General features: G+C 42.3%; 1 protein-coding gene across 1 annotated transcript in view; it reads right to left on the bottom strand.

Moving 5' to 3' along the window:
* Window positions 1-25,991, bottom strand: part of PTPRT (protein tyrosine phosphatase receptor type T) — a 778,866-nt gene that overhangs the window by 354,929 nt on the left and 397,946 nt on the right. Inside the window, exon 14 of the mRNA XM_069495747.1 lies at window positions 1,636-1,932. Within this exon, the coding sequence (XP_069351848.1) occupies window positions 1,636-1,932 (297 nt within the window). The remainder of the gene's footprint in view (window positions 1-1,635; window positions 1,933-25,991) is intronic.

The raw sequence follows: 25,991 nt of genomic DNA, 5'->3' as shown, positions 1-25,991 counted from the left end.
TGAGAAGAGGCTGGCAGTCTTTCCCTTGTTTCCTTGTGAGGCTTTGCAGCTGCAGATGAGGATCTGAATCCCACCCGGGTCCATAACTCAGGGGTCCTTAGAACTTGCTGTCATGAAACAAGAACACTACACAAGATTGCCTTGGCACAGGCTGTGTCTTGAGGTTCTAAGGCTAATCTGAGTCAAGCAGGGTGTTGCAGCTAACAATGATAGTGCCATGGCTAGATCCTTTTGGATCCCTTTCTACCATTTTTTGTGCCCCTCTATCTTTCGCCTGCAGGTAGAGAGAGACAAAAGTTCCTGCAATTTCACCGCCCAATCTCTTCTTCTCATCCCTGCCCCTAACCATTGGCTGAAAGTTCCCTTCCTTGACATGGAACATCCGTGATGCATGGTCCAGCCCGTAGTGTCCCTGCAGGCTCAGGTAGCCACCCTTTGCTGGACTTGGCCAGAAGCTGCATCTTGGCTTCCTCCCCTTTCCTGTTTTGCTTCCTCAACTCCCCTCCCAGTCTTCCCTGGGAAAACCTTCATAATCCATCCCTTGCACACACATTTTCATATCAGAGTTTGACTCCTGGGAACTAACTAAAGATATCGCACAAGGCCAGAGGCAGCCTGGCTGGAGGGAAAACTGAGATGCAGCCATGGAGAAGTGTTTCTTACGTAAGTCCTAGAACCAGCAAATCCTACCCCATCCCTAAGGTGACTGTTGTGGCAGAGTTACACACAAATTAAAGGGAACTTGGGAAGGAATATCAAAGCCAGTTTGGGGCAGTAAAGGAAGACTTCCTGGAGGAAATGACATTTGAACAAAGTCTTGAAAGATCAGTAGAGTTTGTCCAGCAAACATGGAGGAAAAGACCATTCCCCATGCCGTAGGAGAAACGGCATGGCTGAGGACAGAGAGGCAGGAAAAGTTACGTGCTCTAGGGGTAGTGGTGCCATGTTCCTGGAGTCTCAAGTTATGAGGCTTGCTGGAAGATAAACTGCAGGAAGCAGACTCATTAGAACCTTGTAAGGTGTGGAGGTGGGGTGGGGTGGGAGGGAGAAATGGGCGCTCCTAGGCTGGCTTCTAGGTCTCTATCTTGAGTTACCGGATGCAGTTCATTGAGATGAAGAACACAGCGAGAGATATCAGTACAGAAGAGGAGATTGGTTCATTTTTGAACACTTTGAATTTGAGATGCTTTTGAATTTAAGTGTGCTAAGTTTTTCATATGTATTTTCTTTTTAAAAATTTTTACACAATCCAGAGTTATCTGACTCCCAAACTCAGCATGTTTAAATAATACGATACACATTGTCTCTTTGGGGAGGTATCAGTGTTGTTAAACCTTGAGCAGAGAAGGTGGCATAAAGAGGGAAGCAGGATGGAGGTAGAAAAAGGTCACACTTGAGTGCATGTCTGTGGCAGAGCTGCCGCTGTGGTGGGAACAGCACCCCCTGGAGTTGTGCAGTGCACAGCTTGCAGAGTCCTTCACTGAAGACCTTGGAAAAGAGTCAGATACCAAAAAAGGTGGTATTTTAATCTCCCCCACTTGGGGGGAAGAATAAAAACATCGCAACTGTCTAGCATGGCCCCGTGAGCAGGTTCAACCTCCCCGTTTCCCTAGTAAGATCTCCCCGCTTGCTCACCGTCCTCCTCGGTCTGCACCACCAGCTCCTCACTCTCCATCCGGCCTTCGGGGTTGGACAGCAGGAGGCGCAGCCGGATGGTCATGAAGGGGCGCAGCCCGCGCAGGGTGTAGTGGGAGGAGGTCTGGATCACCTCCTCGGCCTCGTACTGCTGCTGGTTGAACACGTACTGGTACTGCACCGTGAGGTTGTAGCTGTGGCAGCGCGTCACCGCATAGCCGAAGGGCTCCCACTGCAGGGTCAGCTGCCGGGCTCGGATGTCCACGATCTCCACATTCTGCGGGCCGTGCACTGGGTCTGCAAGACACACGCGAGAGACACAAGGGCTCTGAGCAGGCTGTCAGGAAGGCCAGGTGCACGTCCCGCTAACACAGGGGAGAACAGCTCTTCCAAACTTATCTCGACCACCCAGTCACAGCCCTCCTGATTTTGGCAGCGTGCAGTATCATTTAGACAGCATTTTTCTTAAGGTCAATCTCCCTTGTTCTTATTTAAATATATGCAGCTAAAACAAAAATAAATAAATATATAGAAGGAAAACTTGCCATAAATAAATGTTAACCCTAAACATAAATGCAAAATTGTTCAATTCTTAAGGGTTCATCAAGGTGCCACCAAAAACCGTCCTGGGTACCACCAACAGCACACACAACACTTCTGGGATATGCTTGCCTACGTGACTGCTGGATTGCTGACCTGCTTCCTTATTTTTAATTCAGCCACATCCTCGCCTCTTGGGGACCAGCCTCTCCTCTTCAGTCAACAGCAACCAGACACAGAAGCTGGAAACTGAGTCACACCCTTAATATGCCCAGCACCCAGTCTCTCCACACTGCCACCATCACCCTGCTCTGCCTTGGGATTTCCCCTCCTTTCTGGACAACGGAGTTCATGGTTTCACAGCCTCCTGTGACAGACAGTTCTCCACCTGTCTGTTTCCTCTCCGCTTTCTCCCAAGCTGGCCCCTCCAGGAACATCACGCCAAAGGCAGATCCCACAGTGCCGTCTCACCCAGCACTGTCTCCTGCTCCACCCTCCCCACTGAACTTGGTCCCAGACCCCCACCTATATATAGCATTGCCTATGTCTTGTATTTCATTATGAACAGTCTCTTTATACTTTATACATATTAAATAGATGTTTTTGTACCAAACAGATTATAACAAAATGTTTTTTTAAAAATCCCCACATGTAAAGCTCGTTCTATGTTGAGGTTTAGGCATTTGTTACAGTGGAAATATAACTTCTTGTGTGTGTGAGAGTCACCCCCAGAAATTCTTGTGTCAGAGTCCCTCAGCTGGGAGTAGTTAAGCACAGATTAGCGATTAAATCAGTACTTTCCCCCATATCACCTATAGGACTTTGCCAAGTTATGTAACCTCTTTGGTCTACTTTTTATTTCATTTGTAAAATGATGATAATAATAGTAGCTAACCTCATTGCAGGGGAGGAGGGAATTAGATAAGCTGTTTGTAAAGCAGTTAGAATTGGAACTTAATAAGCAGTCCATATATGCTAGCTGGGGGGTGTTGTTTGCTTGTTTTGCAGAAATAGTAATAATAATAATATTATTTAGGGGTGAGGCTACCTCTGCACCAGTACAGCTGTAAGAACAAAAGCTGGGGGGCGGGTGGCAATCTTGGTGCCAGTTGATCTGTCCCTATGGGGAAAATGTCCTATAACTTGTATCAGAGCCTGACCAAGGGACACTCTTCACAGTAACGTCAGGGAGCTTGGTGAGCCAGCCCAGAGCTCTCCATGTGGCTGTTGGCATGAGGCTGTCGGGGAGAGCGGGCAACCCTGGCACCTGATCAACTGAGGAATTCACTGTCACTCTCGTAGCCCAATTAATTATTCATGTACGCAGCTCCTTTGTGGAAAGGAGAGCCAGCATCCCAAAATCACATGGGTGACTTTGAGAAGGTGACATTGAATCAGCTGTTGCTGTGGGCCCATCGTGCTGAACCCACGTGGAACAGAAGGTGAAGAGTGCTGTCCCTTTATGTCCCTTTAGCTGGGGGGTTATGATTGGGCGCAGCAGCTGCTGCTGGTTAGACATTCAGAGTGGTTCAGACTGAACCGAGTACAGAGGACACAGAGACAGAGAGAAGCTGCCTGCCCAGGAAGCCCCAGGCGTCACCACCAGCCTTGCCCAGCCGGAGCCTTTCCACTTGTCCAGATGCCAGAACTCTCCCAGCAGGGAGGCCATCTCCAAGCCCCCACTGAGGACCCACTCAACACTCCTCCTCTGGGGGCACCTTCCACCCTGATGCCAAGGCCCCCATAGGACAATCACTGTCCTGGGGCTCTCACCTCCTTTCATGAAGGAGTGAAAACAGGAACATGTAAGACCCATTTGAGCCCAAGGCTAAGTCCACATTTTGTTAAACATGTTAAAATGTACCATATCCCATTTAAATATAATTTTTGAGAGCTCCAATATGGCATTCAAGCCCAAACAAAACAGTAACAACAAAACACCATCGATGGAGCCACAGCCACAAGTGTCAGGTTCTGTCTCCTGAATCATCCCCTGACCCTGGGAGGGAGGGACCGCCAACCCCCCTTTACAGATGAATGAACTGAAGCCCAGAGGGCTCTGGGAACTTGTCTAGGGCAGCAAGGCTAGCAAGTAGCCAAGTGGGGTTTGGAACTCATGTCTGCCTGACCCGATATCTAGTGTGCAAAGTAAAACAAGCCTCAGTAGGTATCAGTTGAAAGGATACGTGCTCTGTTTGCAAATCTCACTGCCTGTGAGGGAGGCATCACAGGCCTACCCTAGAGGAAACCAAAGCTGCGTGAGGTGCAATGATTGGTCTAAAGCCACAGAGTGAGTGGCACTGCCAAGACTTGAAGTCTATGAGAGTCCAAAACCTCTGAGTTTTCTCTGCACTGTGACACCCCAGAGACTAAGACCAGGGAAAGAACATAATCATGAGGTGTGTCACCATCCACAGGAGTCTGGGGACACCTGGCGAGAACCACTGTGAGAAAGCCAAAAACCATAAGGCAGAGATGACTCTCAGGAACCCGAGACCTGCCCCAGAAGGTGATGTGGGGTTTAAATGCACTCAGTGCTAAGCCGACCACTGGTCTGTCTTCCTGCCCCTGGTCTCCGTTCTCCTCGGAGCTCACCTGTGGAGGTGTGCACATGAACACCTTTCTGCTTCTCTTAAAGGAAGAAGCAGGCAGGGGCCCTTTTTCAAAGAAGGTGAGGGAAGCTGTCAGCCTGCAGCATAACAGAGACACCTCCCCCCACCACCCCTGCCTAGTGAAAAGGTGGGGACACGGGAAAAGCCACTTGCTTCCTCCCAAGCACGTGTGACTGACTGTCACAATGGGCCACAGGGTACAGTGGTGCTGGCCAGAGCACGGCTTGAAGCCAGACTCTGGCACTCACCAGCCGTGCGACCTTGGGCAAGGGCCCTTCATCTCTGAGCCTCCATCTCCTCATCTATAAAGTGGAAATTATTACACAAATCTCAGAGCTGTTAATGAGCATAAAATGAACTGTAAAGAGAGAGAAAATTGCCTTGGCTAACAGTAGGTACTCCTTATAGAGAGAACTGCCTTTCTTGGAGAAATGCCTTAAGAAGCTTGTTTGGAGTAGAAGCTGCGTTCTCGGGGCCTGGATACCACTTCTGTTGAGCCTCCAAAGGAAGAGAAAAATGCACTCACTGGGGGCTTGGGCTGAACAAGAGAGGTGTGAGGGTGAGCACAGCAGAATGCTGGGTGGAGATCAATATGACCCTCCTCGTGTGTTTCTATAATAAGATCTCCAGCAAGGCCCTCAAGATACCACAAAGATGTTTCCTGTGATTGGATCTCCTGTGGATTCTAGGAAGGGCTGAAAGCTGAAATCTGCATGCCTTGGGCCAAATGGCCAAATAAGATACCACATGGGAACACAGGGACCCGAAGCAAAGAGGCCTTGGAAAATATGTCCATGTGTGTTACCAAAATTTTGGGAGGTTCCCCAGGCTATGGAAGTTAAGAGGTTCAAGGAAATCTCTTCATATGCAAAAGGCAAGAAGGACTCTGGTAGACCTGCAGGTTGGGCATATGTTGGTGAAAGAGTTTTGTAAATTCAAGAACTCTCAATGGAGTCCCTGCTTGAATAAGCAAAGGGAAAGGCAATGGCTACTGAAGTGATGTCTCTGGGCTAGGTGCTGCTCTTAGCACTTGCCTTCTGAAAGCAACTCTATGGTGTAGGAAATTGAGGCTCAGGGAAGGGATGTAACTCACCCAGGGCCACACAGCAAAGTCCCCATTCTCTGGGGTCCCAGGGCACTTTGCACCATTGTCCCTCACACTCAGCCTTTGTTGTGCCGCCCAGGAATTGCTTGTTCATGTGCCTGTCTGCCCTCCTAGGCTGCAAAGGACCACGTTCTGCTTGCCCAGTGACCCCAGCACACAACACAGGGGTTTTTGAGGGGCAGTTCCTATGAGATGAACAGATAGTGGCCTGTTGTTGGGGACTGAGCTCAGACCTCCTGACTCCACAGTGCCTGTTCTGCCTCTTTCAGCATATCATCAAGGTCTTTAAGGGAAACATTTCCTTTTTTTGTATTCAAGCAAGAGAATATTCTGAAATCTTACACAATGGAAACTAGTTTTCAAAACGTGTGATGGAAGCATTCATGCTTTCAATCTGACCCCCTTACACCTCAGCCGCCAAACTCAGCTTCTGCTCCAGTAATTGCCTGCAGCAGGGAGAGTCTGGGTTTACATTCAGGTTGGTGCAAACAAGCTGGAAATTGCTGAGAAAGCCTTGTGTGTGCAGCAGAGATTGGTTTGTTGAATTTACATCCCCCGTGTAAATACATCCAATCCTAGAGCCTAAGGTTTCTGCTTCCAGCTAAAGCCCTGTCCATATGACCTCCTTGAGTAACAGTCTCCAGGCCAAGAAGATGGCCAACACCAGGAAGAGAATGTGGCTTGTCTCAAAAGCTGGAAAATCATCCTCTGATGGGAAATCAAAGTGGCTCAACCTCTGGTGCACTTTCTATATGCTCTGAGACTGGGCAACAGGGGCCTTGTCCTGGGCCCTGTGTTTGGAGAGCCCACTTTGGCACTCTTTGGACTGTGCCCTCCTCCCAGAGCAAGGACTCAGTGCACCAATGGGCTGTGTCCACCTGCTTCTGTGCTCTCCCTTCTGGACCCATGCACCTGACACCCCAGAATTCTCTGCCCAAGGGGCCCTAAACTCACTTCCAGGGCCTATGTGACGTTCTTCCATTGGTCTGTCCTTCCTGTGAGCACCCGTTGGCCCAAGGGGTGGCCAAAGGATGGCTGCTTTGGGAAAGTGGACAGAACTTGAACATGAGGACAGAGGTCTCCACACACATGTGCACGGGATGGGGGGGGCCTTTTGTGGAGAGGGAGGGAGTTGGGTGAAAGGAGAAGGGAAAGGAGCCACCATTTGTATGCTTCTCCCAGCCCCATTTGTGATTGTGCACATGTTAGGGGACAGGCATGTGTACATGTGTGTGCACACATACATGCATGTGTAGCTGACCAACCCATGTTTTCATAAATGTCTCCATTCTGCTGCGGCCTCAGGAAGGTAGACTAGTCCTCCTCACCTCTGAGCTCTTCTCCCCTTTCCATGTCGGCTCTTACGCAGGTACCATTTCCATCCTGCACTACCATTTTTAACCCATTACCTGAGCACAACCTGCAGCTCATGCCGTCCCACCCCCAAATCCCCCGCTTTGTGTCCCCACTCCTTGGGTCCTATACTCCTAAAACACAGTGTGTCCCAAATCCTCTCACGCCTCCATGCTTCTGCCCATGCTGTTCCCTCTGCTTGGAGCCACTGACAATCCCTATTTGGTATATTCAAGGCCCAGCTGCAACGCCGTCCTATACTTGTAAGGTTCTCTGCCAGCCTCCCTTCCCCATAGTGAATGCCTCTGTGATCTATTTTCTTTAACCTGCTAGCACACTTCGGCCATGGCTCTTATCAAATGTAGGGTAATTGTTTATACATTTGGTTCATATTTACCTCCCCTGCTAACTTGTGAGCTCCTAGATCTCTTCATTTTTATAACTAAAAGGTATAACTTCTGAATGAATGAATGGATGAATGAATAAGTAAATTAATGAGTAAATACAGAAAACAGGTGATAAACAAAGACTAAACCACCAGAATTAAGGTGCTAATATACTGCAGGGGAAAAGCAATAAGGAAAGGAGTGAATCAAGGTTCTCTTTACACTCTAATGGTTAAGGCTAATCATGTGGTTAAGTTTCCTGCCTCCTTTTTTTGTTCTGTATGGACTCAGCCTCCATCCCTGCTGTCAAAGGCAATAGCTGTAGAATCTCCTAATGACTTTAATCAAGGCAAAACATCTTATTAAAAAAGAAGAAGCAAAGCAGATTTCCAACTCATGAATTTGCTATGTATTCATCTTTGCATGTGGAGTTGGCTGTAGCATATGTATTGTTCAAAGTTGAACCTCAATTGAGATAATTTGGGGCATGGGGCTGAAAATGTGGAGGTGGATAGCTTGTATGTAAAATTAATTTTTTATCCATTTGGAGATGCAATTTGAGTTCCTTTCAAATTAAATTGCAATGGCGTCCTAGGCAGCTGGAAACATTATTGCCAACATAATTTGATAGTGCAAGAGCAGTAATACGTTGACAGATACTTCGACGTGACCATTAATTTGCAATTTCTGCATGGAAATGATACATGAAGAAAAAAAAAAGGCAAGAGGAACAAAATAAAAATCCATCTTCTTTCCAGCATCATCCAAGCCCACTCTCTTGTTTACTTTCCACCTTTAATGTATTGCAGGTATTTGGTGGACAGAAATTTGTTGACTACTTATTGAGTATCCCCAATATGAACACCCAAAATCTGTAGTGCTCCAAAATCTGAAACTTTTTGAGCACAAATATGATGCTCAAAGGAAACGGCCATGGGAACATGTGGGATTTCAGATTTTTGGATTAGAGATGCTCAACCAGTAAGTATAATGCAAATATTCCAAAATCTGAAAAAAGAACCTGAAATCTGAAATAGTTCTGATACCAAGCATTGCAAATAAGGTATACTCAACCTGTATTGTCATGAACATCTTACAAAGGCAGGCAAAGACTGGAATCCAGAAGTTTCCTCTGGAAATGATGATAATGCCACAATCCAGAAATGCTGGCTCCTACCTACCCTGACAAATGGAGTCACCTGAAGGTGATGCATGTTACCTTGTGAGGAGGTGACTCCGTTGCTAACCTGTCGCAGCAATGCCACAGAAAAGGTAATTCACTCACTTCCTCATTAGCTTGCTCATTAGTTAAAAAGCATTTATTGAAGATGGAGGTATCAGGACACAGTGAAAAGAACATTGGCTCTATCATCACCTGGACCTAAGCATGTCACTTATCCTACCTAAATCTATGCCTCCTTTTTCTCAGGTGTGAAACATGGGTGATGCTCCCTTCCTTTCAGGGCTATGAGGTGAATTAGGGAGACATCCTCTTCCAAACTCAGGCACGATACTTGATACAGATGCAACCCCTCCAACCCCGAAGCGGGTTGAGACAGGACAGCCATTGAGACAAACAGGAGCTGTGTAGGTTGCTGTGGATACTGACCTAGTTCTCAATCTAACTGGCTGCTGGGCTCATGCTTTTAACCAATTACAGTTCAGTGTTAGAAAACCTAACCCTTAAGGTATTGCTGTATCTATTCTTTCCTTTCTACAAATGTATTGTGGATCTTTGAGGTGGGCCAGGCATTAGTGTTGTAGGTGAATGAGGCTGAAAAATTTTTGCCTTTGTGAGACTCATGCTGGGGGGATGCAGACACAACAACTGTGAAGGATGGAATGAGGAAGACTGATGAGTCTTTTACAGGTTAGATAGTCTCGGTCGCATCTATTCACCTCTGCTGTTACACTGCAAAAGCAGCCATAGACAACAAGCACACAAGTGATTGTGGCAGTGTTTCAATAAAAGCTTAGTTACAAAAATAAGCAGCCAAGGCCTTGAGCTATAAGTGAGTAAGTTTGCTTACTCCTGTTCTAGGGGCAAAATAAATGACCATGATAGTCACTTCAGGCAACCAGGAATGCTCCTAAGCCAACGGCTGCCACAGTACTACTTAGGAATCAAGGCTTAGGCACCATTCCTAAGGTTAAAGGCTAGAAGTCTTGCTGGATTCTTCTTCACTGTGTAATTCTTGAGTGTATTTTAAAAATATTTTGGCCAGCTCACATATTTTGAATACCTTAAATTTTGCCAGTTAGAGTCCATTTGTAAAATGTATTATGCTGGTTAGCATGCCCTTGATTTCAACCACAGAGACCAATTTCTGATTTTTAGTATGCTAATTAGCAAAATGAAGGCTGTTGATGAGGATGCGGTATCAGAAGCATGTGGTGCACTTAGAACTGTCTCTGAAGTACAGGCTTCTTGGCTGCAGCACCCGTGTACCTTCCTCAATGGAGTGTTCTTGCTTGAGAGGCTCTCAGCACGGGGTTACAGCTTGACCCATGACTCACCCATTACATTCCATGGTAAAAGCTTAAAGCATTTGAGTGTAAATGACCAACAATGTAGTGTTTGGTCTTGAGGCCAAGAATGCTGTCCTGAAGGCAGGGGTGGGGACGGCTTGAACAAAGGATGCTTAAGACTTAACCAGGTAAAAGGGCAGGTGTGCCTGTGGGGAGGAGCAAGGGAAATGGAGAAAAGGGAGCAGGGAAGTTAAGCCCCAGGCACTGGAAGCAGTACATTTAAAGTCCAAGAGACAAGAGCAGAGGAGGGAATGGCCATAGAGAGTCTGACGCATTCGTGGACAGGCCACGGGAGGGGCAGTCCCCACCTTCCACCACACATCACACCCCTACACAGTGAGGTGTTAGGCCAGCCTGGGTGTTACACATTATCATGATCCCTCCTATCGTCCCCAAGAAGAAAATGAGAATAATTAGGGAATTGTAACACTATAATTAAGCATATCCTTTGCCAAAAGTAAACCAGTGGACAGTCATTCTTTCAATAATTTTTTTTTTTAGTTTCCACCCTGTGCCAGGCACTGTGCTAGAGATGTATGAGTCACCCAAACACGCAAAAATCCTCTCTGCTTACATTCTAGTTGGGGCAAGGGGTGGGTAAATAATCTATAAGATAAATCAGAAAAATACATAGCATGTTATATAGTGGCAAGTGCTATGGAGAAAAATCAAGCAAGGAAGAGACTAGAGGGTTGGGAGAGGCTTACACCTACAATTTTACTTTGATTTTAGGTCCTGCCATTAACTTCTTAATCTTTCCTCTCCATTTACACTAAAGTTCTAACTTTTTTCCTCCCCATGGTTTAGCTTGAAACATTTATTTGGCATCTATGGGATGGCAAGTTAGGTGTTGAGGACACAAATAGACAAGACCTCTGCCTGCCTTGAGCTTATAACCTCGTGAGAGAGACAGATGAACACAACCACAGCCAAACACACGAGCTGACCAAATTGCACGTGTTTTGAAGAAAATATATGTGCTATATTATAATATGATAATAATATAAATAGAAAAATATTTGGAAGAAAACAGATACAGGATAAACTAAGTACAAATGGTGAGTTACATATGGTGGTCAGGGATGAGTCTGAAGAGGTGACATTTGGAATGAAAGTTGTCACTCTTCCTTCTCCTCTCTCCCAGCTTCCCCTCATTTTTTTTTTTGGGGGGGGTCTCAGTTTAAATATTAGTTGTTCTGGGAAAGCCTCTTTTCAAAAGCTTGTCTCACACAGAGCTGGCTGTGTGTCCTGCCCTATCCCACCTGCGTGGGTGAGCTTGGGTGGAATGTAAGCTGGGGTCCCATCAGGGCTGGTCCCACAGCCCTGTCCCACAGGCTTCCTGAAGGCAATCAACTTGGGGTGCAGTTGAGGAACCAAGGGACAGATACAACCCAGGTTCAAGAGGCAGCCTATTGACTGCGGTCATGGCCCTCAGGCCCAGCATAAGCATGAGAAATACAACCTAAGGGCCCTCAGCCAGTCATTAAGCCATCGTCTCTTGGCTTCAAACATCCCTTCTACACCCTGCTTTATGGTGCTGAACCTGGGGCTGCACAAGCCACATCTCTGCTCCACCACCTGGCTCCGTGCTCGTCTCTGCCCACAGGGGGCGACAGAGAGCACCTGTGAGGCCAGAGGATGACTTCCTGTTCCTGTGGGCACACACCAGCATCACTTCCTCATCCAGGGAGTTTGTTCTGTCACAGCATTTGGATCTAGTTTGCAGTTTTTCCAACACTACCTCAGAGACAGCACCAGCCAAAAAGCACTTCTTCCTCTCATCTTTAAGTTTTTATAATCCCAGCCTCTTCTCTTTGTTCTATTCAGCCCTAGCAGTAGCTGATTCCCACCGTTGCTACATTGGTGTAATGCTTTCATGCTCTCCTTTTACTGTTTTCAGTTTTATAGACAATTCTTTCTATATAGTCAACCAGAGATTCCCAAACTTTCTCAGTTCACAGTGCCTTTGATGTTTTGGTATTTTTTTTTTTTTTCCCACAGATCCTAAGCCAAAGAAACACCTAACAGTTTCATTTATAAATTGGTCCAAATAACTGAATAAGTACTTGTATCCTAACAACTTAAGAGTGGTTTGAGAAAATGGTATACAAAAATCAAAATTAAAATTTTTTTTATTCCTTTCTTAACCACAATTATTTCCTAATGGGATGCGTGTATCTGTTCAGCATTGTTCAACTTCTCAAACTGGGGATTCAGACTAGACACTGCCACTTCTGTTGCCTGCTCCACATTGATTTTGTGTAATACTTTCATTTCATCATAGCAACTGCCAAAAGCCCAGGTTTGTGAAGATATGACATCAGAATAATGTAGACCAATCTAATGTTGAAACTGCGTATCCCTTCAAGGTAGTGATGTGTGTAGTGTCTAAACAGATGATGCTGTGTTTTCCACGAGAATATAAAATATCTCCTGGTTCCATTCTGATTTAACAGGGGTGTCCTAGGCTGTCTCAGTGCACAGTTTGAGAAGCACGATAGTTAACGATTCTGTATAGGCAATCCTCTCTGTTAAAATGAGTGTCATGATTTACCTCCTAACTAGACCTTGACTGATACAGGAAACCACTGCCTGAATTTCCTCAGTGTTCATTGTTCCCATCTTCCTCTCCCAGTATTCCATGTGACCTGGGTACCCCATGCCCTCAAATCTGATCTCCTGGCTGCCACGTTCTGCTTCCCAGCTCTGTCTCACACCCTGGTCTTCCCTCTGCATCCATCCAGATGCAGCCACCTGGACTGTAGCTGAACCTCCTGCCACATCAACTGCCCAGGTGCTCATAAGCTGGGAAGAATTAAATGGACACAGGTACAAGACTGCAGCCTGGAAATAAAACCGTTAGAATGTTTAAAAATTACTTTTGTGATAGAGGAAATTGGGTTGGAAAGAGAGAAGCAATTTCTAAATTACATGGTTTCAGTTTCCAGAGAAAGGAAAAGAGATTTGGGTGGAGAAAAAAAAAAAAAAAGGAGAAGGCAAACCTGTAACATCTTGTGGGTTTCACTTCAATTCACACTTAATTCAAGGCAAGACTCCTTGTCCCTTAAAAAAGGGAAAAAAAATTCTGGAAAAATAGTAAGACCTGAAACATTTCTGACGGTCAAAAGCCATCTAGCTCTGGGCCAAGGCGAGGTATTAAACATTCTGAGACCTTTACTTCTCCAGGCTGTGAACAATAGGGCACTAAAATTAGGAAGGTCTTCAATGTAGCTAATTTTGTCATCACTGCATGAGAAGCCATGTGTAAATCAAATTTGTTTCTAGGATATGTAAAACAAAGTAATATCTCCTAATTGGACTCTGAAGGCTCCTCTCCCAGAACTACTATTAATACTTTTCCTTTCAGTTGGAGAGTTCAGCTTTTTATATACAGATTCAGGGTTTTTCGAAGCTGAGAACTCTCGCACCCCAGGACATTCTTGATCTCCCAAGGAATCACATTAATCTATAGACACTACTCAGGACTGCTGGACCTTGACAAGCCCTGCTGTGTCAGTGCCCCAGAAATGCCTACCAAGCTTTTCTATGATGTCCAAAGCTTTATTCTTTGAAATGTACAAGAGTATCGTTCAATTGAAGGAACATTTTCAAATAAAAACCACTGTCAGTTAAGGGAGGCTTATTCTCTGTTGCGTCTCACTTGGGACTTACCTAGGCAATGAGAAAGGGAATGTGACAAAGTGAAGCTGTCTATTCCAGTCAACTTGTGGCAAACAACAAGAAGAGAACCCCAGAAGAACAGTAACTAGAAGGCACATTTGCTATCTGATTGCCTCCCTCTCGTATTTGTAAATACCCTCTGGCCTTGCTGAGAACCTCTCAGCAAAGACGATGGAATAAAATGTACACATCCTGTTTCCAGGCTGACCCCTCTGATAGGGACCAACCCTTGGCCATGACATGGTAAGATGCAACCCTAGCACAGGCTATTCCATAAGCCACAAAAGAATAATCCTTCCTATGAGAATCTTAAAGGCGATCAGTACTCTTCCTCCTTGACCTTAACTTTGACTTAGCCTTCAAAGGCTGCCCTCTGCAAACTATGAGCTTTCTCTCAAGTGTCATCCATCTCCACACCCTTCCCACTTTTCATCTTCCTCCATCTGCATATCGTCTTGCTCAGATGCCCATGTTTTCACAGCTTCTCTCTCCTACCACCAAAACTTATTTATGACCTGTGAGACACTGAATGAATAGTTTAACCCTTTCAGAGCCCCCATTTTATACTTATACCTACCGCCTACAGTTCTTGTAATGATTAAATTATATGTGCATATGTATTAGTGGGACATTGCCATCACAGTGCTGTATAACAAATCACCCCAAAGCCACTGGTTTGTAGCAACAGGCATTTATACGTAAGCTCATGCATCTGCTTGTATGATCTCCTGGTGTGGATCAGCCAGGCGTGGCTCCAGGCTGTGAATTGTGCTCAAGTCTGCTGTGTGTGTGTTCATTCCTGGGCAGCTACTCAGGGCATGCTCTGTCCACGATGGATGCACCAGAGCCAAGCCAACTCATGCAAGAGCTCACGAGGCCTATCTCATGACATGCCTGCTAATACCATATTGTCCAGAGTGAGTCACATGAACGAGCCCAACCTCAATGGGGCCACTCCTCCCACAGTAGGGAAGGAGGTGGGTGAGTGGATATTTGCTGAATGACAACTCAGATTATCCAGATCAAAATGTGTTTATATTTTGATTAACAAGACCAGCCAGCACTTCTTCATATGGTACAGGCTTGGTCCTCTGAGGGGAGGAACGTCTGACTTTGAGTCAGGTATGAGGGAGCCAGAATATTCTAACGAAACCACTAGGTGTAGGCAGTTTCCTGCTCTATACCCATTAGGATTATTATGTAATGTGTCTCTTGGAGAGAGGGGCAGAAGTCTAATAGACAGACCCGGAGAAGCCATCCTGGCATGTGAAGTCTTTCTCAATCTCAATGAACCTTCTGATCCACCAGCCAAAATGGCCAGGTGAGTCATTCCTGTCCTCACCTCCTGAATGCTGGCTTACACCACAGCCCCCCACATCCCCTGATATCCTCTTCCCTAAATAAAAACCCCTGCAATAGGCAAAAATATCAGCCCCCAAAGGTGTGCACATCCTAATACATAGAACTTACGAATATGTTATTTTACATGGCAAAAGAAACATGAAGGGTGTGATTAAGTTAAGGATCTTGACATGGGGAGAAGATCCTGGATTATTTGGGTGGGCTTGATGTGAGAGGGTGGCAGGAGGGCACAGGGAAGGATAACGTTATGCTGCTGGCTTTGAAGATGGAGCAAGGAGCAGCAAACCAAGGGATATAAGTAGCCCCCCAGAAGTTGAAGAAAGACAAGGAAATACATTCTCCCCTAGAGCCTACCAAAGGAATACAGCCCTGTAGACCTATTTTAGACTTCTGACCCCCAGAATAATACATCTGTGTTGTTTTAAACTACTACACTTGTGGTGATCTGTTACAGCAATAACAGGAAACTAATGCAACTCTCAAATATTGTTCTGCTTATCCCTGCTGTTTTTAATTCCCATTCTTCACTCTCAGGGCCTTTCCTCTGTAGACACATTATGTTTCATACACGTTCTGTTACTTGAATGATTTCTTGTAAAATGCATGTAACTGTTTAGTACGCATGTACTTTTAATTATGTAAACTTGAATGTGTTATGGCTCCTTTATCTTTTTGTCATTTGGCACTACACTTTTGACATCCACTTGTGCTGTGTGTGCCCTTATTCCGTTATTTCTAATCATTGCGTAGGCTTCCAGGGCGTGCATACTCCATAATTTATCAATCTCCTCTCCATTGATAGACACACAGTTTGCTTTCGACACATCACTACCAGATATTATGCTGTAGTAGACTTCCTCTAGATTTGTGTGAATTTCTTTGTGGCATATATTCCTAGGAGCAGACATACTGTGTTATAGGGTATGTGTAAATTTAATTTGACAAAGTACTGTCAAATTGCTTCCAGAGCAGCTGTCCCCAAACTCTTAGCTGTGCATGAAGATTCCTGTGGACCCACATTCATGCCAACCTTTGGCATTCTCCAGTTTTTCTAATTTTTGCCAATCTGATGGGTGCTAAGTATTTTTCCCCATTACTATTTCAATTTACATTTCTTTAATCCTAATGAGTTTGAGAATTGCTTCATGTATTCATTAGCCTTTGGGGTTTTCCTCTTTGTAAACTACCTGCTCCTATCATTTGCACAATTATCTATTTAGTTGTAGCAATTCTTTGTATATTCTATATATTCTTTGTTCATTCTGTGCTTGGTGTACTCTTTATTTTTGATGTAATGAAATCAACCAAATTTTTAATAATTTATGGTTTGTTATCTTTTAAAATGTCTCCCAAATGGTAGACATGACATCTGTTCTCAAATATTCTGCTTCCCCCTTGTTCCAGGTATGTGGTCAGGTTGCACTTTCTAGTTTCTTTGAAGTCAGATGTGGCCATGGACTGGCTTAGCCCATTGATATGTGAAGAAAGATCAACTGTCACTTCCAGGGTTCTTTTTATGTTGTATCTTTTTTTTTTTTTTTTAATTTCAGCATATTATGGGAGTACAAATGTTTAAGTTACATATATTGCCTTTGCCCTGCCCAAGTCAGAGCTTCAAGCGTGTCCATACCCCAGATGGTGCCCACCGCACCCATTAGGTGTGAATATACCCACTCCCTCTTCCCCACTCCCACCTGCCTGACACCCGATGAATGTTACTACTATATGTGCACATAAGTGTTGATCAATTAGTACCTATTTGAGGGTAAGTACACATGGTGTTTGTTTTTCCATTCTTGTTATACTGCACTTAGTATAATGGGATCCAGCTCTACGCAGGATACTACAAGAGGTGCTAGTTCACCATTGTTTTTTGTGGCTGAGTAGTACTCCATGGTATACATATACCACATTTTATTAATCCCCTCATGTATTGATGGGCACTTAGGTTGTTTCCACATCTTTGCAATTGTGAATTGTGCCGCTATAAACATTTGAGTGCAGATGTCTTTTTCATAGAATGTGTTTTTTTCCTTTGGGTAGATGGCCAGTAATGGGATTGCTGGATCCAATGGTAGTTCTACTTATATCTCTTTGAGGTATCTCCATATTGCTTTCCACAGAGGTTGCACTAGTTTGCAGTCCCACCAGCAGCTGTATCAGCGTTCCTTTCTCTCTGCATCCACGCCAACATTTGTTATTTTGGGACTTTTTGATAAAGGCCATTCTCACTGGAGTCAAGTGATATCTTATTGTGGTTTTGATTTGCATTTCCCTAATGATTAGGGTTGTTTTAAAGCCTGTGTATGATTGGTCCATTTCACTTTTCCCCACTGACCCCAGCCACCTAGCACTAGAGAGAGAAAATATAGTCAAGACTATATCTTGACTTTTTTGTTTCTTCCTGTTCTCCCATTCCCCGCTCTCCTACCACAGGCAACCATCCTAATATGTTTATTTTGTGTTCTTAGAAAATACATACTGTTAAATGTGCATTTTTTAAGTTTAGATAAATGGTATCGTGTTGTCTCATTCTGTTTCTTACTTTCTTCACTCAGTGTTATGCTTTTAAGGTCCACCCATGCTGCTCTATACACACATCAAATCTATTGCTGCTAACTGCTGTGCGGTCCTCAAGGATGAATAAATGCTGTAATTTCCCTCTTTTTCTCCCAGTGAAAGACACAAACTTTTGTTCAACGAGTCTTGTATTGTATCCAGAGTCTACTACCTTGGTATGAGGTATTAAGCCAGAATTCAGTTTTATTTTCTTCTGCGCAGTGAAAAAGTTTTCCTCAAAACCATTTACTAACTTTTCTGTCCAGTTGATTTGTAGAGCCACCTTTATCACACACAAGTTCCCAGATATACATGAATTGATTCCTGAGCTATCAGTTTGTTCCACTGGTCCCTTGCCTGTTACAGCAGGAAATGGCATACTTTATAATTATGGCTTCACAATATATATTATGTATTCATATCTGGTAGGGAAAATCCACTGATTTTTAAAAATTCCCCCTTAAAGTTGACTACTAACTATGGATTTTCATTCCTCTCTATACATTTATTAGAGAAAGTTTATCAAGATCTTTAAAGAATTAACAGAAAATTTTATTGACATTTTACTAAATTTATAGATAAATTTATGGAGGATTTTTATTTGTGTAATATCTTCTCATCCATGAGCATGGCCTCTTTCTCCATTTATTCAGATCTTCTTTCAAGTCTTGTATTAAAGTTTTCTTCAATGACATTTTAAATATTCTTGGGCTAATTAAATCCTAAATATTTGATAATTAGTATTATAATTATTTTAAATTAAATTTTCTAGTTCATTATTACTGGTGTAGAGACACGCTATTGATTTTTGGAGTTAGTCTTATCTCTCGCAACCTTGTTGAACTCTCTTATTACTTATCACAATTTTTGATTGTCATTGATTTTTTCTAAGAGGCTATCTTGAGTTTTATTTCTTTTTTTCCTAATCCTTACATGTTTTATTCCTTTATCTTTCCGTAAAGTGTAGGCCAAAAACTCCAACATTATATTAAGTAGCAGCTGTGGTTCTGGTCTTCTTCCTCTGAAAAGGAGGAAGGCACCTACAATTTCTATATTAAGTATAATGTTTGCTGTAGGATTTGGGATTATAAATTTTGACAGTTTTGAAAGTTTTCCTCTATTTTCTAAGGGTGCTAATGAATTGATGAAAACTTTTATCAAATGCTTGTCTCACTGATGGAGATAATCATATGATTTTTATCCTTTAGTATATTAAAGTAGTGAATTACACTAATATTAAAACAAAGTTGCTTCTGAGATAAACCACATATAAATACAATTATTATTTTTGTAAAATAGTGTTGGATTCCTTAATAATTAGTTTAGAATGTATTTTCCATATATTTACACATGAAATAAGCCTCTATTTTCTGTATTTTCTTCTCTTGTATTCTTATCTGATTTTGGAAGCAAGATTCCATTAACTTCAAGTAACTTTTTTGTCTTATTTTCTAGAACAACTTGTATAAGTTAAAAATTAAATCTCCTTTAGAAGTTTGGCAGAACTCACTTTTCAATCACGTGGGCCTGGTGTTTTGGGGGAAGAAGGGATTGACTACCACTTCATTTTCTTTAATCTTATTGATCTATTTAAAAGTTCTTTTTTTCCTCATGCCAATTTTGTCATTTTTTGTTTTCCTAAGATTGTATCCATTAAATCTAAAGTTGCTAATTTAATAGCACATAGTCATTATATTCTTTTTTTTAATATCTGTGTTTATTACATCAATCTGCTGCTTTTTAGTATTCTTTTCAAAGAATCAGCTTTCATTTTTTTAACTCTTCTCCATTCAATTAATATTGATCCTTATTTTATTGATTTCCTTCTGCTTGTTTCTTTTTGCTTTTTTTGATACTTTCTTTAAATTTCAGAATATCATGGGGGTACAAACATTTTGGCTACACATAATGCCTTTGCCTCAGCCAAGCCAGGGCGACAAGCTTGCCCTTCCCCCATACAGTGTGCATCACATCCGTTAGTTGTGAGTTTACCCACCGCAGCACTTAAAATAATTATGGTTTCACAAGAAGTTTCAAATAAATGTACAGGAAGGTCCCAAGCACCCTTCACCCAGCTTCACCCAATGTGAACATCTAATGTAACACAGTACAGTGGCATAAATAAGAAATTGACATTGTCACAATGCATAGTTTATTCAGATGTTTCCAGTTATACATGCACTCACTTGTGAGTATGTGTGTATATGTTTTTTAATTTTATGCAATTTTATCAGGTGCACAGCTTCATATAACTGCAACTACAATCAAAATACAGAACTATACCATCACAAGCTTCCTTTATTCTTACGGTTTTAATATCTGTGCCTCCTCCAAAACTCATGTTGAAACTTAATCCCCAATGCAACGCTACAGTGGTCCCCTCTTATACTCAGTGATACATTCTAAGACCCCCAGTGGATGCCTGAAACCATGGATAGTACAGAACCCTATATAAACTATGTCTTTCTGATCTGATAACTAAGACAGCTACTAAGTGACTAAGAGGCAGGTAGTGTATACAGCGTGGATATGCTGGGTGAAGGAATGATTTATATCCTGGCAAGGTGGAGCAGGATGGCGCAAGACTTCAGCACGCTACTCAGAATGGCACACAGTTTGAAACTTATGAATTGTTTATTTCTGAAATTTTCCATTTAATATTTTCAGACTGTGGTCGACTGCAGGTAACTGAAACCATGGGAAGCGAAACTATGGAAAAGGAGGGATACTGTATTAAGAGGTGTGGCCTTGAGAAGGTGATTAGGCCATGAGGGGTCTTCCCTCGAAAATGCAATTCATGCCTTATAAAAGGGCTTGAGGGGGCAAGTTTGCCCCTCTCAACCCTTTTGCCATGGGAGGACACAGCTTTCATCCACTCAGCAACAAGATGCCATCTTAGAAGCAGAGAGTGAGTCCTTATCAGACATTGAATCTGATCTTGAACCTTGATCTTGAACTTCCTAGATGCCAGAACTGTGAGAAATAAATTTCTATTATTTATAAATTACCTATTCTAAGGTATTTTGTTACACCAGCAGGAACAGACTAAGACACTTATTCTACCTTTTTGTAGTCACATCCTCCTCTTCCTCCCTGCCATCTGAAACCCCAGGCAACCACTAATCTGTTCTTCATCTCTACAATTTTATGATTTCAAGAATGTTATATAAATGAAATAATATACTATGGGACATTTTGACTCAACGTAATTTTTCACTTAGCATAATTTCCTTGAGGCTCATCCAAACTGTTGCATGTATCTGTGGTTTGTTCCATTTTTTTTCTTGAGTAGTATTTCATGGTATGAGTGTTATACAGTTTGTTTAACCATTCACTCATTGAAAGATATTGAGGTAGTTTCGTGTTCAGGGTTATTATGACTAAATCCACTATGGACGTTCATGTAAATTTCTACACTAGTGTGAACATGAGTTTTCGTTTCTCTGGAATAAATGCTTAAAACTGCAATTGTTGGATTGGATGTTAAGTTCATTTTTAGTTATAAAATAAATGGACAAACTACTTTCCAGAGTGGTTATACCATTTTACGTTTCTGCCAGGAATGGATGAGAGATCCAGTTTCTGCATCCTCACCAGAATTTGGTGCAATCACTACTTTTTATATAAGCCATTCAAATAGGTGCGTAGGGATGTCTCGTTGTGTTTTTAATTTGCATTTCCCTAATGGTTAATGATGTTGAACACCTTTCCATTTGTGTGTTTTTTTTTCATCTGTACGTCCAGTTCATTTGTTTTTAACTTTTGTTTCCTGGTAAATAAATTTAAAGCTCTAAACTTTCCTCTACATGTTGCTTTAGCTCTGTTCTACAAATATAGACTTGTTCTGCTTTCATTATTATTCACTCCACGATCTCTCTACGATTTCCTTTTTAACCAAAGTGTTATTTAGTAATATGTTATTTAGTTGTCAAAATTGTGAGATTTGTAAATCTGTTCTTTGGTTATTAATTTCTAATTTTATTGTATAACAGTTGGGGAATGTGGTCTGGTGTGATATGGATTCTTTAGAATTTAATTGGGCTTCTTTTATGGCCTAATACCTGTTCTATTTTTTGTGACTATTTTGTGTGTGTTCAAAAAAATGCATTTCCTCTGTTTGGGCTTAGAGTTCTATCTTTTAAAGTTATTTAACATTGATTTGTCAATATGTTAAGTTTAAGATTATTAATCCTATTTTTCAGATCTTCAACATCTCTACTTATTTTTTATCTACTTGATATTATTCTGCTTCAATAGATTGATCTCCTAGTTTAGTCACTGGATTATTTCTACCTTGAATGATAACCACAAAACAACTATAATTTGTAAACGTTTATTCAATTAATGTAAAGTTTTAAATACTATGTGCCAGGCCTTTGGCTAAGCACTTTGCTTATATCACATTTACATGTTACAATTATAAGTTGCAATGTCCCCATTGTACAGATGAGGAAGCCAAGGGTCTAGAAGCAAAGTGACCCTGTAATGCAGCCAGCAAATGGCAGAGCTGACTTTTAAGTGCAGATTTGTCTACTAAGTCCATGCTTTTAATGACTCTAACTCTAGGACTCAGTTTATGCATTTGCAAAAGGAGGGGCTTTGGAGGACCTTGAGGTCTCCTTTTTAGGCTAGGAAACTCATCACCATCATCATTGCCTGAGTTAACATTTATTGAGCTCTTGCTCTGTAAGTTCTTGGTTCTGCGCTAAGTGTTGTATATCGGTGATCTTATTTCATCCTCATAGCCAACTATAAGGTAGGTATTGAAATCTTAATGCTACAGATGAGGAAATAAGGGTTCAGAGTGGGTACCCAGCTAGGCTGTGAACTCAGTGGTGAGGACTCCAGGGCCCATGGTCCTAATCACAATGCTAGACTTGGTCTCCCACACTGACCTGGAGATGCTATTGACAATGTTTCATGTAGCCCCACAACAGCTGTCAGAGGGAAGAAGTGGGGAGCATTCTCAACACATCTATCCAATAGTCCTTTGGTTGATTCCCAGGACTCCTAAAAGAAGTTCCTCTGCCTCTCTTACTTGATGGAATTGTGCCTTTCCATAGCTTGGAATCTGAAGCACAGCATCCTCTCTTCATCCTCACAAAGTGCTCAGCACATTCCTACACGCAGCACTTGGTCTTTGTCACGGTGCATTCCTACTATGAGCTCCTCTGTTCCTCTTCACAGCTCTCCATAGCACCTCCTCATCTTCTAGGGAAGTGCACACACCCAACCACATGGTCCATGTTCTCCTGTTTTCTTCCAGAAAAGCCCCACCCTACAATGGACTGATAAGCCAATACAACTTAGAGTATCTTTTAACTATGGAGATAGGGGCTTTTCTCAGTCATACCAACCCTTACATCTACCTGTTTTTTCTCCCCCCTCATGACTCCCTGAAGTAAAGAGAGAGGAGCAGTGAGTTATTATCATACTAAGCTGGACTAAATGGCTTTATGTTATGGTGAGTAACCGCTAGAGAAATAACAATGAGAACACTACATCTTTTGTTCTTGGAAAAATAATGTGGCAAAGAGACACCTCTAATCCTCTATTTTAATTTGTTTTTATTGATCTCTTTGAAAATTAGGGAAACAAGTTTTCTCACGGCAAATGTTATGACAGTGCATGGGGACCTCTAATGAAGCTCAGAGGGTCTCTGTATAAGGTGGGGGCGTGGGGAGGACAGTAGAGGAACAAATAGCTATAAACGGAAATACACAGGGAATGGAAACCCACCAGCTATTAATGGTTAACTCTGAGTGGTGTCTCCACGAATAATGTGTCATAAAAGATGCCTTCCATGACCTCAATCTACAATGCCACCCCTCCCTCAACTACCATGTCACCATTATATCAATCTTCTTTATTATCTTGGCACTTGTCACTTGCATAAATTATCTTGTTCATTTATTTATGTGATCGTTTACTTATATGATTTCCCCCACCTGGCCTGAAATATAAATTGCACAAGAACAAGAACTTTGTATATTTGTTTTCTGCTATTTCCCTGGTACGTAGGATCCATACCTAGCATATAACAGGTGGTCAAATATTTGGATGGATAAATGGATGGATATGTGAAATAAATGCTTTCCTCTGTTCCCAATCTTCTATGATTTCCAAATTTTTATAATGAACAAAAATGACTTCTCTAATTAGGAAAAAAAAAAGTTTAATTTAACATCACTTCTTCCTAGAAACCTTCCTTGTTTCCTCAGGTACAAGTGGGTCTTCCTCTAATCTCCCAGCAGTGTTTGGACCCCTCATTGGACTGTGGGCCTTGTCATCCTACACTCTAATTATTTGTGTACATTTCTTGTCTTCCCCACTGGAATTTAAGGTCTCTGAGTGTTAGACTTATAAGTCGCCAGAGCAGGAAAGAACTTAAAGATCATTAGGTTTAACCTTCAGAGATGTGATCTATCTAGACCCAATAGCAAAAAATAATCCCGGAAAATGCTATATTCTCTGTGCTCTATTTTCTTTGTTCAAATTGTCTTAGGTCACTGGATAGGTGTGTGGCAGGCCCAGCACTTTTCTGGGCACCCATCCCCTTGCTTTTGTTCTCTAGACCATGGGGGTGGCTTTGAATTTGCAATTCATATTTCCTAACCCAAGGGCATCTATCCAGCCACCGGAAGAGGCAAGAGGGGCCAGCAAGTGGAGGAGCCACACCTACACCTTCTCTCTTTATTTTGCATGTCCTTGCACCTGGTATCCTGCCCTTTATGCTCAAAGAATTAACAAGGAGAAGGGAAAATAAAATGATATTCTCTGGTAACTGTCAAAAGGCACACAGACCATCCCCAAGTGGTTTTCTGATAAGTATGTATAAAGCCCATTTCATCTTTGCCCTCAGGGTCTTAGTGCTCCCTTAAGAAAGAGGTAGCTTATCTCTAAACAAGAATTTTAGTAACAGCTATCCAAGACATATGGAAAAACACAAGTTAAAATATTAATATAACAAACACCTCCAACCTAGCACCTCAGACACTGAATTTAGGGCTTAGCATTTCCGTGCAAATATTCATGCTTCCTTTACATATATATGTCTCTAAGAATTAAATAGTGTTGAATGTAGGCAGGTTTAAAAACAACATACAGTTGACTCTTGTACAGTGCAGGGGTTGGAGGTGGTTACTGGCTCGTAAGCACTCATCTCCATCAAGTTGCCTTCTGTTAATTCCTCTGGTGAGAATTTCTCCAAGATCCGTATCTTGAAAGTCTTCACTCCCTGCCTTTATTTTATTTTATTTTATTTTTGCCATATCCACAATTGCTTTCATGATTTCCTTGATTTCCTCTGTCATAAATGCTGTGAAAGTCATGCATAACATCTGGACACAGTTTTCTCCAGCAGGAATTTAGTGTTTCAGTCTTGGCAGCTTTCAGTTTTTTTCTGTAACAATGATGGCATCTTTAATGCTGTATTCCTTCTAGACTTTCATGAGTTTTCTCTGTCAGAGTTCTCTTCCAAAGCATCAACAACCCTTTCCATAGAGAACCATGTGTAATGAGCCCTAAATGTTCATATGACCCACTGGCCTAGAGGCTAAATTAGAGACACTGTGGGGGCAAGTAGACCACTTCAACACCTTTAGTATTGAATTCATGGCATTCTGAGTGGCCAGAGCATTGTCCAATATTAAAAGAACTTTAAAAGGCAATCCCTTTCTGGCAAGGTACTTCCTGACTTCAGGAAGTCATCGATGGAACCAATACAAAAAAAGAGTTTTTGTTGTTTAGGTCTTCTTGTTGTACAACCAAAAGACTGGCAGCTGGTGTCTTCCTTTTTTACCTTTAAGGCTTAGGGCTTAGCAGCTTTATAAATAAGGTCAGTCCTGATCATAATCATAGAATTAGCATATTCTTTTCTGCCTTAAAGGCTCAATTCTCCTCCTTACTAGAAAGTGTTCTTTGCAGCATTCTACCACCACCTTCACCCCTGCCAAGAATAGGCACATTCGTTTGTATTAAAAACCAGTTTGGGCAGATAGCCTTTCTTCTCAATGATTTTCTTAATGGCATCTGGGAAATTGTCTGCTTCCTCTTGGTCAGCAAAATGTGTTTCTCCTATTATTGTGACATTTTTTAAGCTAAACTTCTTTCAAACATGATCAAACCATCCTTTGCTGGCATTAAATTCTTCAGCTTTATAACCTTCATTTTCCTTTTGCTTTAAGTTGTCATACAACAACTTCACTCTTTTTTGAGTCATACTAGAGT

This window comes from Eulemur rufifrons, chromosome 20 (assembly GCF_041146395.1).
Source record: "Eulemur rufifrons isolate Redbay chromosome 20, OSU_ERuf_1, whole genome shotgun sequence".
Lineage (NCBI taxonomy): Eukaryota > Metazoa > Chordata > Mammalia > Primates > Lemuridae > Eulemur > Eulemur rufifrons.
This window is presented reverse-complemented; position numbering and strand designations above follow the sequence as displayed.